Source organism: Podarcis cretensis (genome assembly GCF_951804945.1).
Source record: "Podarcis cretensis genome assembly, chromosome: 9".
NCBI classification, from domain to species: domain Eukaryota; kingdom Metazoa; phylum Chordata; class Lepidosauria; order Squamata; family Lacertidae; genus Podarcis; species Podarcis cretensis.
The window spans coordinates 78,633,340-78,651,523 of NC_137178.1; the positions used below are offsets into that span (position 1 = coordinate 78,633,340).

The 18,184-nt window shown below is 45.3% G+C and overlaps 2 protein-coding genes across 8 annotated transcripts in view; one reads left to right on the forward strand and one right to left on the reverse strand.

Annotated features, from left to right (window-relative positions):
* The window catches only part of ABLIM2 (actin binding LIM protein family member 2), a 56,730-nt gene extending 43,202 nt beyond the window's left edge, over nucleotides 1-13,528 (reverse strand). For 2 of the 7 annotated variants that reach the window (XR_013842683.1, XR_013842684.1), the window contains exons 1-3: nucleotides 13,044-13,259; nucleotides 7,347-7,490; nucleotides 2,255-2,438 (exon numbers count right to left, since the gene is read on the reverse strand). Coding sequence is in view for 1 of the 7 variants with exons in the window: in XM_079991603.1 (XP_079847729.1) it covers nucleotides 2,255-2,438; nucleotides 7,347-7,490; nucleotides 13,044-13,059 (344 nt within the window). In the remaining 6 variants the exon portion in view is untranslated. Of the gene's footprint in view, nucleotides 1-2,254; nucleotides 2,439-7,346; nucleotides 7,491-13,043 lie in introns of all 7 variants that reach the window. The other 5 variants (XR_013842685.1, XR_013842686.1, XR_013842681.1 and 2 more) reach the window with 4 other exon arrangements.
* Nucleotides 13,529-14,574: 1,046 nt separating this feature from the next.
* SH3TC1 (SH3 domain and tetratricopeptide repeats 1) overlaps nucleotides 14,575-18,184 on the forward strand; it is a 41,456-nt gene continuing 37,846 nt past the window's right edge. Inside the window, exon 1 of the mRNA XM_079991509.1 lies at nucleotides 14,575-15,576. The gene's annotated coding sequence lies outside the window, so the exon portion shown is untranslated. The remainder of the gene's footprint in view (nucleotides 15,577-18,184) is intronic.

Here is an 18,184-nt window from a genome sequence, read left to right on the forward strand (position 1 = left end):
TGGAGCTGGAGACAATACGAAAAGTTGACTACTGATTATAGGAAGAATGAATGGGAAAACACAGGGTTTAAGGGGTCTTTCACCAAGTAAAATATGAGGCAAAGATCACAAGTGGGAACACCCAGCTCCAAACCAAACTAAAAATGTGGCAAAGACGTACAGACTTAAGGGGAAGTGTGGCTCTCTCTGCTCTTTTCATGGCTCAGTCCATCATCTAATTGTTCTTCCACAGACATACTTAAGTATCCATTGTGTTTTCTACAATATTCACTTTCTAGAAGTGACCAGCAGCTTCATAGAACTCAAAAACCAAGTTTTATCCCTCTCAGTATAACAGCAGGTTGATCAAGAATGGTGAAAGGATCCTATAGAAATCTCATTGCCACAGGCAGAAAAAATGTGGTTTTTAGTTAGAGGGAGCCTAACCATGTCAGAAAAGTAATGCAGGCAATCAAATAATGCACACAGAAACTCTGATTCCAATATCTGACTAAAACCAGTGGGGATGCAGTATTAACCAAAACATTAATTCATGGCAGCCATCTTGGATTCCAATGACAAAGCCAACTTTGAATGAACCAAGCAGACAAATCATGTTTCCAACATCATAGTCCCATTTGATACAAACTGATGGTTTTGCTCATTACTGTATAACCAACAGGTTTACAAATTTGCTAGATAGTCTCTTGTGTCTCAGATTATCTCAATGTGAAAACTTCGAATAGAGATTGCTCATACAAGATTTCCCCTCAAGAAAGCATTGTATTGTGAGCGTTGAGAGCAATGAAGCACAGAAAGATAAATTATGTTTCTTTAAGGAGGCTCACGGCCAACAGACAAAGTATCTTTGGTACCCCAATAAAGCCATTTAAAATAGTGTGGTGTTGTGGTTAGTGTCAAGACTAAACCTGGATTTAAATCTGGGAGAGGAGGCTTTAAATCCCCACCTGGCTATGAAGCTCACTGAGTGGCCTTGGGCTGCTCACTGCCTCTCAGCTTAATTTACCTCACAGGGCTGTTGTGGGGATTAAAGGAGAAGGTGAGACCTATTTATTCCACCTTAAGCTACTTGAAGAAAAGGTTGGCTATAAATACAGCAAATACATAAAAACTGGTGAAAACCTATGCACATTTCACAAGTGCATGAGTGAGTGTCATGATCCCTGAAGATACAGTATGGAGGCAGGCATGAGCAGAAACTTCCTGCGTCGTCTGAGGCTGTCACTCGACGTACAGTGGTACCCTGTTTACAACAATAATCTGTTCCAGAGGTCCGGTTGTAAACCAAAACAGGTTGTAACCCAAGGCGCACTTTCGCCAATGGGGCCTTCCCCCCCCCCCATGGGTTGTAATCCAAAAAAAGGGACACGCACTTCCAGGTTTGACGTGGTTGTAATCCAAAGCGGTTGCAAACCAAAGTACCACTGTATCTCCATCACTGCCCATGACACCTGCAATATCTCCAGAGACCTTAATGGACATATGGAGATGCCTCCTGGGCAGGGAAGCCACACTAGCTGCTGCTGCTTGCTTCTTCTTCTTCTTCTTCTTCTTCTTCCCAACAGAATATTAAAAACATAATAAAACATCTAACATTAAAAACCTCCCTAAACAGGGTTGCCTTCAGATGTCTTCTAAAAGTCTGGTAGTTGTTTTTCTCTTTGACATCTGTTGGGAGGGTGTTCTACAGGGCGGGTGCCACTACCGAGAAGGCCCTCTGCCTGGTTCCCTGTAACTTGGCTTCTCGCAGGGAGGGAACCGCCAGAAGGCCCTCGGCGCTGGCTGAACGAAGGCTCTCAGTGTTCTGGCTGAACGATGGGGGTGGAGACGCTCCTTCAGGTCTACTGGGCCTTTGAGGCCATTTAGGGCTTTCAAGGTCAGCACCAACACTTTGAATTGTGCTCAGAAATGTACTGGGAGCCAATGTAGGACTTTCAGGACCGGTGTTATATGGTCTTGGTGAATAATAATAATAATAATAATAATAATAATAATAATAAAGGCCCCTAAGCACACATGGCAAGGCCTGCAGTGTCAAGGAAGCCTCCAGAGATCCTAGGATCCACGGGAGAATGGCAGATTCTTAGTGGGGCCAAGGGCACCTGGAACAGTTCCTGGAGCAAAAAGTCCAATAGCTGTCAGAAGAGGAAATCTGGTGAACAGAAGCATTCCTGGAATTGAACTAGGTCAATTCTCACCATCTCATTTTTTAAAAATAAAGGTAGACGTTAAAGCTTCAGAGAAATAAACTCACCTGCAAGCTACACACACAAAACAATTTGGATGATAGGTTTTCCCCAGTGCTGAAACCACTTCTCCCTCAATAAACTGATCACAGCTGAAGCACCGTGTCCCATAGAGGCGCTGATAGTCCAAAGTACAGATATAGTCTCCTTGTCTTACAAAAAATCCTCCTTGAGCCAAGTCACATCCGCATGCTGTGGGCAAAACAGGACACAATATATGACAAAAGAAACTCCATCCCTAAGAAGGCAGAGCATCACTTATTGAGTTATTTTAAGCTGTACATGGCTTTTTTTTCCTTACGAGATGCCTAAAGGTCTTTATACCTTTTACAGATACAGCGTAACTCATTGTAGAATGAATAATGCTGATATAAAACGTATTTTCTGGACTTGTCCCAAAATAAAGAAACTCTGGCACATAGTGATAAATGAAATATAAACTATGACAGGGCATATACTGGTTATCCGTTTTGGATATACTGAAGACTCAATATACTCAAACAGATGATAAAGAACTGAATCCCTGCTATGGGTTTTAGCACATGGCATGTTGCTGAAATTTTTTAAAAGGACTTTTCCTTCTATGCCTTTTCAGGCAGGTAAACTGCCAGGAAAATGTTTCATCTTTGCTTCATCTCATGAGGGGGTGTTTGCTGTGGTGGCACTCCGATTGTGGAATGCCCTCCCATCACAGATTTAGCTGGCGCCAACCCTGATGGGTTTAAATGCCTATTTATTTACTGAGCCATTTGATAAGTTGAGTGGAGGAGTTGTTTTATTGCTCCCACAGCACTGTGATATAATCCGATTTACTGCTGCTGTGGTTTGGGTTTTTTAAAGATTTTTTTGAATGCATTATATACTTTTATACAGTAGCTCACTCTGAGACTGGTTTTAAACAAAAAGCATATTATAGATCACTGAATAACTCATCCTCTGGCTGGTGTCCTGCAAATGGCACCTCCTCCTTGTGTAATCTGAAACACCCTTACTTTACGCTATGTTCTTATGCAGGCTCTCTCAGATTACACACAGTAGCTTTTAGCAAATTTATTTATAGACTAGCAAGCGGAGTTGATCTGGTATATACTAACTCCTGTTATTACCTCACACATGGCTTAGCATATTCCTTCTTCTTTCTTTCCGTTAACTATGGAATAGTTTGTTTCCAGTCTTAGAATTTTCTCAGTTGATTCTGATAATAACGCTGTCAGCCAACTTGTCTGCACATGCATGTGGTCTACTCATGTGAGAAGTATAGCCTGAGAGCTGTGAGCTCACACAAGATCACAGCTCCTTTCCCTGCAAGAGGGGGATCTTGCTTGCATTTTTGACAGCTCCATTACAGTGTTCACACAAGTAGTACGTGTGCTTTTTACATATAAGCATTCTCATTGTGGGGGAATACTGTACCCAACATTTCCCCAAACCAGGCAAGACTAATGGGACCTTCAGCAGAGGACGCAGCAATTTAGACTGGGGAAACAGCACAAGAGAAAAGGGCTAAACATCTCTATTATCAGATTAGCAGGCAAACACTGCTGCATTGAAGAAGATCACAGGTCTCCTTTGCCATGTGTACACTGAGGCCCAAGGCTGACATTTGGGGTCGCCCAGTGTGAGATACTGCTTCCATTCTCCCAGAAGCAATGAGCTAGCAACCACAGTGGCTCTAACTATCCAGTTACAGAGGCCTTCGAGATTGCTTCCTTTTTCATTCTTTCCATAGCCACCCAGTGACTGTTTTAGGGAGTTGGAGGTGTCCTTGAAAAAAAACAAACACCCTGGCATATGCCAGCAATAAAGAATATCAAAACTAGTGGGAAAATATTCATTTGGGGGATTCAGGCAAGGCAAATTCATTCAGGCACATGAAGAGATGAGTAAAATCTAGGAAATTCACTCTATCATATCCCTGTCATTGAAGAGATGACAGAGTATCTATTTTGCTCTAAGAGAAAGCCTGGTCAGCCTGGATTCAGTGTGTACAACAGTGAGCATGATGTACCATTCAAAGCTATGATTGTTGTGAGCGAAAGGCCAAACCAAATCCCTGATACACCAAAGTGCCTGCCCTGCAATCTCTGTTAATCACCATTTACTTCTTCCTCTCAATTACTATTTATTATAATAACCTACTATAAAAAGTCAATAATAAGAATTGATTGCAGATTGCCATCAGGGTGCACATCAACATTCTCCTGTTTGCCATTAGTTGACTAATAGTTGTCTAGAAGCATAAGGAATATGAAAACTTTAGTGCCCTGCTAGCTCCTGAAATAATCAATGTGTATTGTATGAGAAGGAACACATCAATTAATTTGAAGCTGAGAAAAACAAAGCAAAAAAGTCTGCAAAATTTTGAAGTCACCCGCTGATGCACAAACTGCACCTGGTTTTGGTAGCTTTAGCATAGCAGCAGTGAAGTCCAATACTACCACAAAATACTCAAGAACAGCTGCTGACCTATGGAAAATGTGAGTCTGATTGCACACAATAGGATGTTCTTCTGAATAAACATGCATAGGATTGCAGTGTTAGAGAAGAAGGGGGGGAATGCAGAGCTACCATCTCTTGCAATTACTTGGCAGTGATGAAAGCACTCTGTATGTGCTCTGTAGAAAGGAATGATTTCAAAATCATGATCTGGGCAAATAATTGTTTACATTAGTGTTTTCCCCCATTTAGTACTTCTCATGACTATGATCATCTAAACTCATATAAAATGTTATAAAATTTTGCTTGCTGCAAATGTGGGGAGATCTGCGATAGGTTCACCTGCCCATTATCAAAACAAAAGGTGGAAGGGTAGACCTAATGATCTACTCCTAACTCCTAACCTGTGGAGTGACTCTATTCTTCAGTCCTTCGAAAAGAAAAGAAAAAACCCCAAACGTTGGGCTTTCTGTGGGAAGAAAGAAGCAGCACTGGGAAAATGCAGAAGGATTACAATGTCTGTCTCCATGAAACATGAGGGAATGGTGTATGGTGATTCCATGCTAAATATCTTGAATGAAATAAAATGAAATATGGCTTAATGCTCAAAGCCTGATTTCTCATACAGCAATGCTGCAGAAAGTTCACACCATCCCTCTTTCCTAATTCATGAACAGGTGGGAGAGAGAAAATAATGTTCACCTTCACTCAGCAGATCACCAGCAGCTCTGAACTGCTCAAGTTTTGCAGCTACCTGAACTAGACAAGCAAACCCCAAACAACCCAACCAACAAGGAAAATATTGCTGCTTCCAAAGCTTGTTACTGCACTCCAACTTTGGTTGGGGGGGGTTCTACCCCCAATTGGGCCGTGTGGAGCTTAGGAATGCCAGGGTGGGGAGAGAGAATAACAACAAGAACTGAGTGGATAAATTCCTGCCAGCCCTCATTCACCTTCATCTTCCGTTTACGTGAAGATGCCCATTTCCTGGAAATGAAGCGAGATTATTCACTAGTGGTCTCTCCAATGGTGCCTTTGTTTTGCAGGCAGCAGGAGTGAGAGAACGGTGCAAATCCATGTGACTTGGCACCCACGTCACATGGAGGAGGATGAAAGAGAATAGCATGCAAGTGCATGACAGTGTCTGGCCATCCTTGCCCCATCTTACAGGAGAGAAGCTGCCCCCCCCCCCCCGTTTCAGTGGAGGAGAGGAGAATGGCTTTTCCCCCCCACTTGGAGTTTTGGTACGGCAGCACCAATAAGGGAGACTTTTGTGCTGGTTGTGGGCAACAGAAGTAGGGGTGTTCACCACTGGCAAGAAATATGGGCACCACTCTTAAATGGGGGCGTATCTTTATGGCAACTGTTGGCATGAATTAAATTCTTCCCCTCTCCTCAGCTGCCACAGTCTCAACAGAACATTACACCTAACAGACCAACAATATGGATTTTAAAACATTACTACGTACCATAGACATTTTTTAAAACAAACTACTTAAAATTAGCATCTTTCCCATTCCACACCAAAATACAAATTGAGCCGGCATACAAATTCCATGGAGACTAACTTATTAGAAGTTAAGACAGAAGCCTGTGACCCTCCACATACTGTTGGACTACAACTCCCATCAATCCTGGCCATTGGCCAAGCTGGCCGGAGCAGACAGGAGTTGAAACTCCAGCAATATCTGGAGTGTTCTAAGTTGCCCAACCCTGCTGTTATTACCATGTGCCAACTGCGATTTGTCCTTCTGTATATGGAAGGCCAACTCTCACTCTTACCAAGTTGGGCGCAGGGGCCAGTAGTAATATCATTCCAACCTGGAAGATGTGGTGCTATGACCAGGGCCTACTGCTGCTGGCTACTGGATCAAAGGGTTGTGAGGGAATGGTGCCAATGATGAGAGGAGGCCCTACGTGGCGAGCTGAAAACCTCCGTCTGGGAGAGACACCAGCCGTGGAACCGCACAGGAAAATGGCTGTTTGCTACAACAAATAAGCTGGACCATGTATCAAGGCCAAGCTGGGGCTGTGAGTGAATCAAGACCTTGACTGAAAAGATTCCATAGCTGGAACCATTAAGTTGTGACCCAGCAGTCAATCAGGCAGAAGTACCACTCTGCAGGGGCAGGGAGTTTAGACAGGGGGAAGCACAAGTAAGGAAAAGGTTAAACATTTATCTTAGAGGACCACTTTCCTACTCTTCAAAGCTTGAGATGTTAATTAGATTTTTTTACAAAAGTGGTAGACCTTCATCACAGATCTTCTCAATCTGCTCCACTTCTTTTTATCTTCTGTTTAGTTTGCTCTGGTGTATGCATTTGTCCAGTGTGCAGTTTGTTGCCATCGTTGTAAATAAAACAAAATGAAGTGCCAGTTCTCTAATCTTGATAAAAGTGCCATGGGTGCCAGCACAAAATGGCTGCCACGGACAACAACAAAAAGAGGTGCTGGTATTGCATATTGATGTCTCCCATCACAGAAAAAGCACTGCATTTTGCTTAATATCTGAAAGTGCCTTTTTAGACAAGCAAAGTTATTCTAGGATTACAGCATACCAGAAGAGAACTGCATGTGCATTTCTCTGCCTATCTCAATGATTTTTACACCTCTTTAAGTTTCCATGCCCATACATAGCAGACAATATGAAAAGTAAATTCCTACCTTTGCAAACAAAACATTTAATATGGAAATACTTCTTTTGTACTCTTAGCACCTCTCCTTTGCATGGATTTCCACAATTATTGCAGAGGATTGCAGCACCAGAAGGCTTTTCCAAGTGGCTGTGCACAGCCTGTGGCTGAGAAGCTGCAAGAAAGAAAGGGTATGCCCGTTAGGACAATGCAAACTTTAACGAGCACGCCCCAATGTGAAAGTGGTGTGACGTCACTGCGGCATGCAAACATGATCCTAGATTAAATATCAGCACATACAATCAAGTACAATACCAGAGAAATTAATGACTTCAAGTGTGAGTATTTAGGAAGCAAATAAAAAAAGATCAATTTTACACCATTTGGTGCGACTTCAGTGCTTATATAGCAAAATCAGATCCCAACAACATACCAGTATTGTCTGCATTTATATGGGATCAACACTCTTCAGAGTACAGATCCATTTGATGAGTACAATGAATTAGACATTTGTGAGCAGCAACAGATCAAATCTCATGTTTATTCTATTTTTAAATTTTGTTTTAATTAATTTATTAATCTGTGTAGTTATGATCAATGGAAGTATTATGGAAAGTAGTTCTGGAATTTTTTCTAGCTGTTTGTAATGATAGATATCTTGTTTTATTTAAGGAAGTTTATTTTGAAACTTGAGATCAAATCTCATGTTTATTCTATTTTTAAATTTTGTTTTAATTAATTTATTAATCTGTGTAGTTATGATCAATGGAAGTATTATGGAAAGTGGTTCTGGAATTTTTTCTAGCTGTTTGTAATGATAGATATCTTGTTTTATTTAAGGAAGTTTATTTTGAAAGTAAAAAGGAAAGACTTTACCCTGACCTTTATTCTTTTCTAAAATAGGATTATCAGAACTGCAGGCCACATTCAGACAATTTCCTAAACTATTTTTCATTATTAAATGATATTAAGGGAATACTTCTGACCTTAATTTAAGTCTGTCCCATATTATTCATTTAGAAGTGATTATGTACTTGGTTGATTTCACCACCTTTATGAACACAAACTGAGCATGGATGGTGCCAGGGGAGGCAAGTGCTCCCCCCCAAAAAAAGGAGCTTGCTCCCCACTTACCCACTCATTTGCTGGACTCCTGTCATTAACACAGTGTTATTTTCCTTTCAGGGATCTTAATATGTGGCACACAACACCCCCACCTAGAAATATGCTTTGGCACTTCTGCGCCCCACCCAAAAAAAATTCTGATGCCGCCACTGAAACAGAGCTGCGTTGTGTCGCTTATCATGCCTTCCTATTGTGTTGCACAGCCAAAAGGATGCTTATGGTGTTGATCATGGGTAGGCAAACTAAGGCTCACGGGCCGGATCAGGTCCAATTGCCTTCTGGATCCGGCCCACGGACGGTCCAGGAATCGCCGTGTGGATCACCAGCATGCTGGTTCTTTCCCTCTCCCTCACATGGCGGTGGCAGCACCTTCTCCCTCCCTCCTCCTGGCTTCTCCCCGCCTTGCCTAGAGGAGGAAGGGGGCTTGGCTTTGTTGGTGCCAGCAGCAGCACTCGAGCAGGCGCCATTTTAAGCAGCCCCTCTCCGGAGCCCTTTCGCATGCCACTCATCATCTCACTGCCACCGCCGCCAGCCCCTGCTGCTCGCAAGACACAGGTAAGCAGCCACCGGGGCTCGTGGGGCTCTTGCATCATTTTCTTTTTTCAAAATATGATCCGGCCCCCACAAGTGGACCGGCCCCCTGCTGAAAACGTTTGCTGAGCTGACCCCTAGTGTTGACGGACAGTACTTTGTTTGCAAGTATTCCTAGCTCTTTCCACCAATGACAGCATGTGCAGTGTGTCAAGGGGAAAGATGTCATGAGTGGGTCTCCCCATCTGCCTAAGGAGACTGGCTCCTTTTGTGTCTGGTTGGCTGACCAGGGCTGACCAGTGTGGCTGAACTCTGGGGATATGCTGGAGGGTGATCACACACCCCTAGGTGAAACTTCCCTTCTGGTTTATGCTTGAAGGAGAGCAAATCTAAATGTGGTTGCGCAGTAAATCAATCATTTGATATAACCATGGGATAAGAATTTTGGATCAACCCACGCTAGCTACAAGGGCCAAGAATATCATCCAGAGTGTTCTTCACACGTGGGTTGTGTCCTGCATCTTGGTGCCCTGGAAGACTCCTGGAATCACTGCAGTTTTGTCCAGTGAACAATTTGCAGTGTCTTAACTCTGTGGACAATGATTGCATGCTTTTTGAAAACTTTGTTCACATCAAAACTCAAGGTAACAAAACGCTCCTGAACATTCCAAGCAGTGAGAAAATGAAACAGGCAGAATGAAAAATAAATGGAGTGGCATCACCCCTGTCTCCAAGAGAAGTGAACACTTTGGCTGAACTAAGCAAGCCCTCTTGCGAAGGGAATTCCACAAAGTGCTGCAACGTAGAGGATTCTCACTCTCATTGCAACAAATCACATCTCAGATGCTATAGGGGGCATTTTTCTGCCTGCTGTAACAATTGTAATGCTCTGCTAGATGCTGTATGGTTTTTAATTGTATTTTTCACCTGAATGAAGCTTGCAAGCCACTTTACCACGGACCGCAGCAATAAATCACTGAAGTAGAGGATCAACACTTAGACATCAAGATCTCTTTGAGCAACCAATCACTTTAGATCTGAACTCTTACACTCTATCCATTTTTTCCAGAAATATCTATTAGGTGGTTGAGAAAAATATGTTTTCCCCTTGAAGTGCAAATTACTCCCTTTGACCTTCTGGTTCTCTTTTTGTTGGTTTAGATTAGGCCTGGGCGATGTATTGATACACCACCCAGGACTGCTATGAGGGGCAGACCAAGATGGCGGCTTCACCCGGCAGCTTCCCTCTGCTACCAGCTCCACTTTCAATATTGGGCTGCTGGAAGCAGAGGGACAGCAGCAGCAGTTCCACCTCCAATATACTGCTGTGTGAAGCCAGCATCGTGCTCTGCCCCTCATATCACAGAGAGGGCAGCAAGCTGCATCACCAGGCCGATACAGCTTGTGGCACCTTTGGCTTCTTTAAAGAGCTCCCACCCTCCAGCTGAGCAAGCCCCAATGCCTCGCGCAGCATGAAAGCTATGCAGGATTACATCTAACGCCCAAATTTTGGCTCGATCATTTCCAGTATTTACTATTTATAAATGGATTTCAAATCCAAGTATTGTATAACACAAATAGCAAACTCTTGAGAGCCAAACGGTAAAAGATAGGAGACGAGCATATAAATGACCTAGAAAATAGTTCCACATTTTATTCAAGGTTTCCAATTTCAAAAATACAGGCTGTTCTCTATTTGAGGGAATTCATTCATCCACAAACACTTGGTCGGTGATGCAAAGTTATGCTCTTGGCCAATAGGAAACTCCTAGATAAACATAACTTCTGTTCCTGCTAATGCAGATGTCAAATGTGTCTGCTTGCATTGGGAGACGCAAATACACCCCTTGATGTGTAAATTTCTACTTTCTCTTATTTTACTGCCCTTATTTTAGTGCTATATTATAAACCAGATACAGATTATTGTGGCATTCCAGTTCAAAGTCTGCCAGCTGGATCTTAAGTGTGTTTCCTTAGAAATGAACTAGCAGTGAAATGTGGCATTTGTTAAATAAACCATGAAGGTACTGAACTGTGTTGGTGCTATCACTGCTATAAGCACCTAATTTTAAGTAGTCAGCACTGCTCTTGGCACATGAGGGTCTTTTAGTGATGCTGAATCTTCTGCAATCAGCAAGAAAGAAGTGAATGTTCCACACATGGCATGCAACATAAACACTACTTTCCCCACTATGCTCCTCCATGCCCATTCCCACTGCAAATGAAGAGTGAAAGGCACACTAGTAGGCCAACACATGTGAATACTCACTTATTATTTTGTTTTTATTTGTTTTTTATTAGCAGACATGCACTTTAACATGAAAACAAAGCAGAAAATTAAATAAACTTAAGAAACAGCAAGAAGGAACGATGCTACGGGAGCAAGATACAAGCGGATAAGTAATGGAAGCTAGGAGGAAGCTAAGAGTTGAATTTAGCCCTCTATCAGATTGTTGTCCCACCTTTCCCCTAAGGATCTCGGAGCAGCCCTCTCACAAGTTGTTTAGACTGAGAACCAGAAACTGGCCAGAAGTTATCCAGTAAACTTGGTGACAAGGATCTGGGCCTACGTCTCCCTGGTCCAAATCCAACACCCTACCTGCTTCCAGCGGTTCTCAACCTGTGGGTCAACCTGATGTTGTTGGACTACAACTTCCATCATCCCTGAGCTCTGGCCTTGCTAGCTAAGGGTGATGGGAGTTGTAATTCAACAACATCTGGGGACCCACAGGTTGAGAAAGGCTGCAGACTATACTGCTTCTTCTCCCAAATATCTGATCTGCATAATTTAAAGCTTTTTGAAATGGCGCCACGGTTGCAGATCAGGGAATCGCAACAATACAACCAGGAAAGACAGGCAAAACCATTCAGAAAGGTGGGATTTTGCCGCCTGCTTCACTTCTCTGCCAGGTAAAGCAACAGCAAGTTCACAACAAGCAGAGCCGTAGCATGGAGGAGAGGGCTCTGTTCACCATTTGTGCACCCCACCGGCATGTGCCGTCGCCCCGGCCGTGCACAAAACTTGCCCCGGCCCAGGTGCTGTCAACCCACACTATGCCATTGTACACAAGGCTGACCTTGGCCAGTATACCTGAAGGAGCATCTCCACCCCTGTTGTTCAGCCCTGATACTGAGCTCCATCTCTAAGGGCCTTCTGGCAGTTCCCTCATTGCAAGAAATGAGGTCAAAAGGAACCAGGCAGAGGGCCTTCTCGGTGGTGGCGCCTGCCCTGTGGAACACCCTCCCATCAAGGAGATCAACAATTACTGTACTGCAGATGACTTTCCATAGACATCTGAAGGCAGCCCTGTATAGTTTTTAATGTGTGATGTTTTACTGTGGTCTTATAATTTGTTGGAAGTCTGTCTGGGGCAACCCAGTCAGATGTGTGAGATGGAAATAATTTATTATTATTATTAAAAATTGGACTCAAAAGTCAGGGGCGGGGGGATCCCCCAAAATGGGAGGACACCAAATGCCATGTTTTATCAGCAATGTCATTTGTAAGAAATGGACCTCAATTCCAGAGAAATGGACCAGGGTGGAAGCAGTTAAGAGGGCACGACTCCTTTTTGTGGGGGCCCCAGGAAGCAGCCTCGAGCATCTTCGCCCGCACTGCCTTCCGCCGCTCACGCGAGCGAGCAGGTACCCTCATTTCCATGGAAGTCGACAACCCGCTTTTCCTCCCGGAGGCACCCCCAAGCAGCAATCCAAATGCAGCAAAAATGCTGAAAGCGGCGAAGACCCAGCCGCCTGAGCGAGAGCCGAGCGGCAGGGCAGACCAGGCGGCTCGCTCTGCAGCAAAGGCACCGCGGCGGCCCCGCCCTGAAGCCAGCCGAGGAGCCGGGCCGGGGCTGGTCGGGGGGGCCAGGCGGAGAGCGAAGGCGCCCCCGTGCGACCCTGCCCGCCTCGCCCGGGCGCCCGCGGAGGATGCTCCGCCGCCTCGCTCCCCGAGCGCCCCCGCCGCCGCACCGCCCGCCCGCCCGCCGCATTCTGACGTGACTGGGGCGCCGCCGCCGCGGCGGCGATGGCGCTTTCCTCCGGCGGCCCAGGCAAGCTGCCCCCCGCCTACCTGTGCCGGTGCTCATGGCGCGCCTCTTCCCCGCTGGGTTGCTGCCGTAGCCGGCGGGCTGGCGACGCGGGCATCCCCGGCAGGCGGGCAGGCGGGCAGGCAGGCACCTGTGGCGGCGCGGCCGGCCAGGCTCCGGCCGAGGCTCTCCTGCGGCGGGACGAGGCGCCGGCCTCCTGCCTCCTCCGCCGCCGCCGCCGCCGCCTCCTCCCCGCGGCTGGGCAGGCGCGGAAGGCGGGGCGTGCGGCGGGGCGGAGGCTCCGGGACGGGCGCGCAGCTCTCGGCCGCCGCCGCCGCCGCCCTCCGCAGCGCCTACAGCCCGCCGGGGCCGGAGGAGCCAAGCGCCCGGGGCTGCTGCGGCCACATGTCGCCGGGGAAAGCGGCAGGCGTCGATCCGGCGCCCACCTCTGGCCGCGCGGAGAAGACCTCGCCACGCCGCGAAACGTGACAGCCAAAGAATTCCTGAAGCGGCTGCATTTGGGGCGCCCCCCCCCTTCCTGGACGTTGGCTTTGGGGCGCGAAGCCCAGCTCCTTCTTCACTCCTAGATTGTAGAGTTGAAAGGGACCCCCAGGATCATCGAGCCAGACCCCCTCCAAGGCAGGAATCTCAACTACAGTGGTACCTCGGGTTAAGAACTTAATTCGTTCCAGAGGTCCGTTCTTATCCTGAAACTGTTCTTAACCTGAAGCACTATTTGTGGGTTAGCGGAGTCTGTAACCTGAAGGGTATGTAACCTGAGGTACCACTGTAAAACATCCATGATAGATGGCCAGCCAACCTCAGCTTCAAAAACGCACAGGAAGAAGAGCCTACCATTTATATGGACAGTTACTGAAATGTGAAATATCTTTGTCAAAAAGGAAGCACGAGGCCAGATATAATGCCATGGTGGGGGGAAGTGTGTCCACTGGCTTTATCTGGGATGGCACAAAGCTTAGTTGACCTGAGGTAACTGATAAACACCTTTGCTTTCCAAACTTTTCATGTTGGCAACACACTTTTTAGACATGCATCATTTTGTGACACATTAATTCGGTTTTACTGGCAAAGCACTTTCCAGAACCCAGAGGAGAGCAGGGAGCGTTCGCACGACACACCTACACACTGCAGCCAACACACGTACGTGTTGTGACACACAGTTTGGGAAGCTCTGATGTTGAGAATGCTTGTGCGTCTCAAAGGGAGGAGTCTCCAGGTCATGGAAACGCAGGATCTGGGTAAATCAAGTGTCGTTTTGGACATGCAAGGGGATATAATGCTGATTCCTCATCAAGCCTTCTCCAATACGTTCAGTCCAATATGCTGTGCTGCCTGAGCTGGAACAGTAGATATTCCACCCCTATGTCGAAGTACACATTACTCACTCAGGGCTGGTTGATTCATTTTGGTACCAGAGGCAGAAAATCCCTCTTGCTCTCTGGCAGAAGAAATATAGCAGTGATGCATTAAATAACTAACAAATTGCTGCTCTTTCGTGGCAACTAAAATCTGCAGAATGAGGCAGACTGCAATCAAAAAAAGTTGACAAAAGCAAGTCTCTGGCTGGATTAAAGAAGTGTTTTGGTTAAACGCATTGCAAACTTCGTATGAGAAATCGGGTTAGCAAAAATGGAACTTCACAGCACCATCTGGTGTCACAGTGTTATAATACATAAAGAACGCATAAAGTGCCTTTTCTTTGCCAATGTAGCTGAGTCCTCTGTCCCCTCACATCCTGGCTTCTTTTGGTTACACATAAGTAGGGACAGAGTGGAGCAGAACACTGGGAATGTTATCTATTTAACATCTTGATGACTTGATACCTGTTGTGGTGGACAATGGCTTGTCGACAGTTGAGCACTGTTTAGCTGTTATTCCACCTTTCCCTCAAATATGATCAGCATTCTCCACTACCTCACATATTTGAATATTTGAACCTTTATAGGCCCATGACCACAAGTAGAAGGGGCAGGCCCTGCATATTACCCTCTTAACACCTCCAGAGTCTAAAACTATCAAACTTTGCTTCTGCACATCCTTTGCATATGGAACAGGATCCATGTTATATATGCAGTTATATTCCAGGGCCAGATAAGAGACTAGCAGGCCCATTTTGCACATGTTGAAGTTTCCAGACTGTTTCAGAAAGTGTTCCCATGTAGTGAGCGTTGTGGGAATCTAGTCCAGAGGAGGGTGGAGGCCCAACTTCTATAGGAAAAGCTGCATAAGAACATAAAGAGAGCCTGCTGGATCAGGCCCATGGCCCAAACACCCTGTTCTCACAGTGACTGAACAGTTGTCTGTGGCAAACCAAGCAGGATTCGACCACGAGGACACTCGCCCCCCTCCTGTGGTTTCCACCAGCAACCGGCCACAGCCTCCAAAAGGCACTCTGTGTTTCTGCCAATTCCACCAGCACATCCAGGGAAGACCCTTCGGTGCCATACCTGTAGATGCACACCTGGCACTTCATCAGAAGTGTAACCGTTCGCAGAGCACAGCGATATCCTCACCCAGATTGTCAGAACCGCTAATAGCATCTCTGCCTTATCAGAAGTAAGTTTCAGTATGTTCACCCACCCAATCCATTTCTAAATAGATTTTGAGCTCTTAGGCGTAATATATATTCCTAAATTTGTACAATGACTGCTGAAAGGCTATTTTAAGCAAGATTCTGGGTGCTTTATTAAGAACTTGGTGTCTGAATCATCTCAGTCAGGAGGAACAAAACCTTTTCTGTTGTTCCCTACGCTAAGTTGCTGGGGTGGGGAGATAATAGTGGCCTTTTGTGTGAAAGGACCTGTGAACTTGGTTCTGGGCTGATGGCTAATTCCTGGGCTCAGCGGACCCTGGCACTTGCATCCGTCTACCTGTTCCGACGACTATTTTGCACCTGGTTCTAGCTGATGGACATGAAAGCCAAATCAGATTCCTCTAGCCTGAAGCTTTCTCCCCCTGCTCTGCACATTGTAGTAGTGTGGTGCAGTTGTCAGAGTGTTGGACTAGGGCTTGGGAGACCAGGGTTCTAGTCCCCATACTCTGCCATGAAGCTCACTGGGTGACCGTGGGCCAGACATCGCCTCTAAACCTAGCCTACCTCACAGGGCTGTTGTGGGGATGAAATGGGGAGGGGCAGAACCGTCTACACTACCGGGAGCTCCCTGAGGGGAAAAAGTGGGATTTTAATCAATTAATTAAATGCACAGGAAATGACCATGTGGTCATAATGACCTAAATATAGGTACTGTATGTCTATCCAGACATACAGTACCTATATTTAGTCTGAATGCTTGTTGCTTTGCGTTGGGATCGGAAACTAAAACGTGACTGTTGCTCTTTCTGTCAAGCTGGTGATAGAGTAAACGAGGGAATGTGTAGGTTTGACATGTAAATCTGCATCACAAGCTGCATTATTTAGATTCTATTTCCTTGCTGGAATTGTGAATACGGACCAAATATTGGGCTGGCAATGAGCAGTCTTGAGATATTCCTTTGACCTTTGTAGACATTGCTTTATTATGGCCATGTTTGTCAACCAGTTTATAATAATCCCATTACTTTAAAATCCTTAGTGATCAGAAATTTGTTCCGAACCATGTACAGGAGTGGCTATACTTTGATTTATGGTCCTGAAGAATGCCATGTGGCAGAAATAGCCAGCTGTCTTTGAAGACAATGAAAAAACATTCCTCCTCCCAGATCTGGAAAATAACTGTCATGAGCTATTCATAATGATCCTCTGAGGGACTATTAACACCATAACATTTATTTGTTCTGGAAAACACCAAGAGACATCCAGTGACAGCTTTAAGGCATTCAGTGATAACAACTCAGAGAGGTATGAGGTCATCCTTTTTTTAGTTTCATTCTCGCAAGTTCTGGATTATTAGTAGCTGTTTTACTGCTGGGTTTAAATAGTGTTTAAAATGGTTGGTATTCTATTCTAAAATTATAGTATTCTATTGAAGTTTTGCATTGCAAGTCTATATTTTTATGTGAGCTGCCTTAGGAGAGCTTTTTGCCTTGAAAGATGGCTTAGAAATATTTAAAATAACAGGAACAAAATATTTCTGGAGCTTCCAAACAGCCCACAGCAGCTGCTTAAAGGGAAAGTGTATCCAGTGGACATGCTATTACCTCCCTCAAATTCTCCGACCAAGTTCTCACCACGACGTCTTAATTTTTATGACTGTAAAATACAGTTTGGACTACAGCTTTGTGGAGACACTTGACTTCTGCAGATGGGTGTCTTTCTCTCCCCATCTTGGATTATGGTCATAAGCAGTGAGTGAACCTAAGGCTGCCACATTTTCACCAGCTCAGTTACTGTTCAGATTGTGATTAAACACATAGGGATCAGGCCAGTAAAAGAAAAAGCTGGTAGCTGTATTCCAGCCTCCCCCCCCTCCCCGCACTGCAGGTTTTTGGTTTGCTTTCTTTTAAGGACATTTACTTTGACTGCCTTCGTACCCTCCAAAGCTACAATGCACGTAGGACACCAACAATGGCACATATATCTTCCATCTAATAACATTTTGCCAGACACCTGCAGTTAACATTTAGCTCATTAGTTCAGGCCAATAACTGGAATTCAGTCCGCTTCTGGCTCTTGGTCCTCTGCCTTCTGCCCCCGACACTCTCAGATGCCCTGCTCCTGTGACCATCCACCGACATGCTTAGAGGCCTTCTCCAGCTGCTTAGCCTGTTTTTGCCTTGATCCTCGCACCTATCTGCTTTCCAACCCACTGCTTACTCCGTTTCCCACTTCCTTCTGCAACTCCACTCCATTTGGGGCCCCTATGTTGATTTAGTTATCTGGAATTTCCCAAGTGAAACGGGCTGTTGCTTCCTCTCCTGGGCTTCTTTAACACTCCAGCCACAGTGGCCACAAAGCATCCTCATGTTCCCACATGAAGATTTGTACCTCAGAGAGCTTTGCTTGAAATCAGTAGATTCCCTTTCAACATAGCAATGGTTAGCAGAGATGAATACTGTACAATCTTTCCTGCATAGAAAGAACATGAGTGATGGGCCAAGGGAAAGACTGAAGGTGCCAGAACAGGGAATACTGTCGTATGGAGTCTGCATTACCCTTTAAATTCACCCACCTGCCCAATTTACTGGCTGAAGCCTCCCATTCACTCACCTGCCCAATTTACTGGCT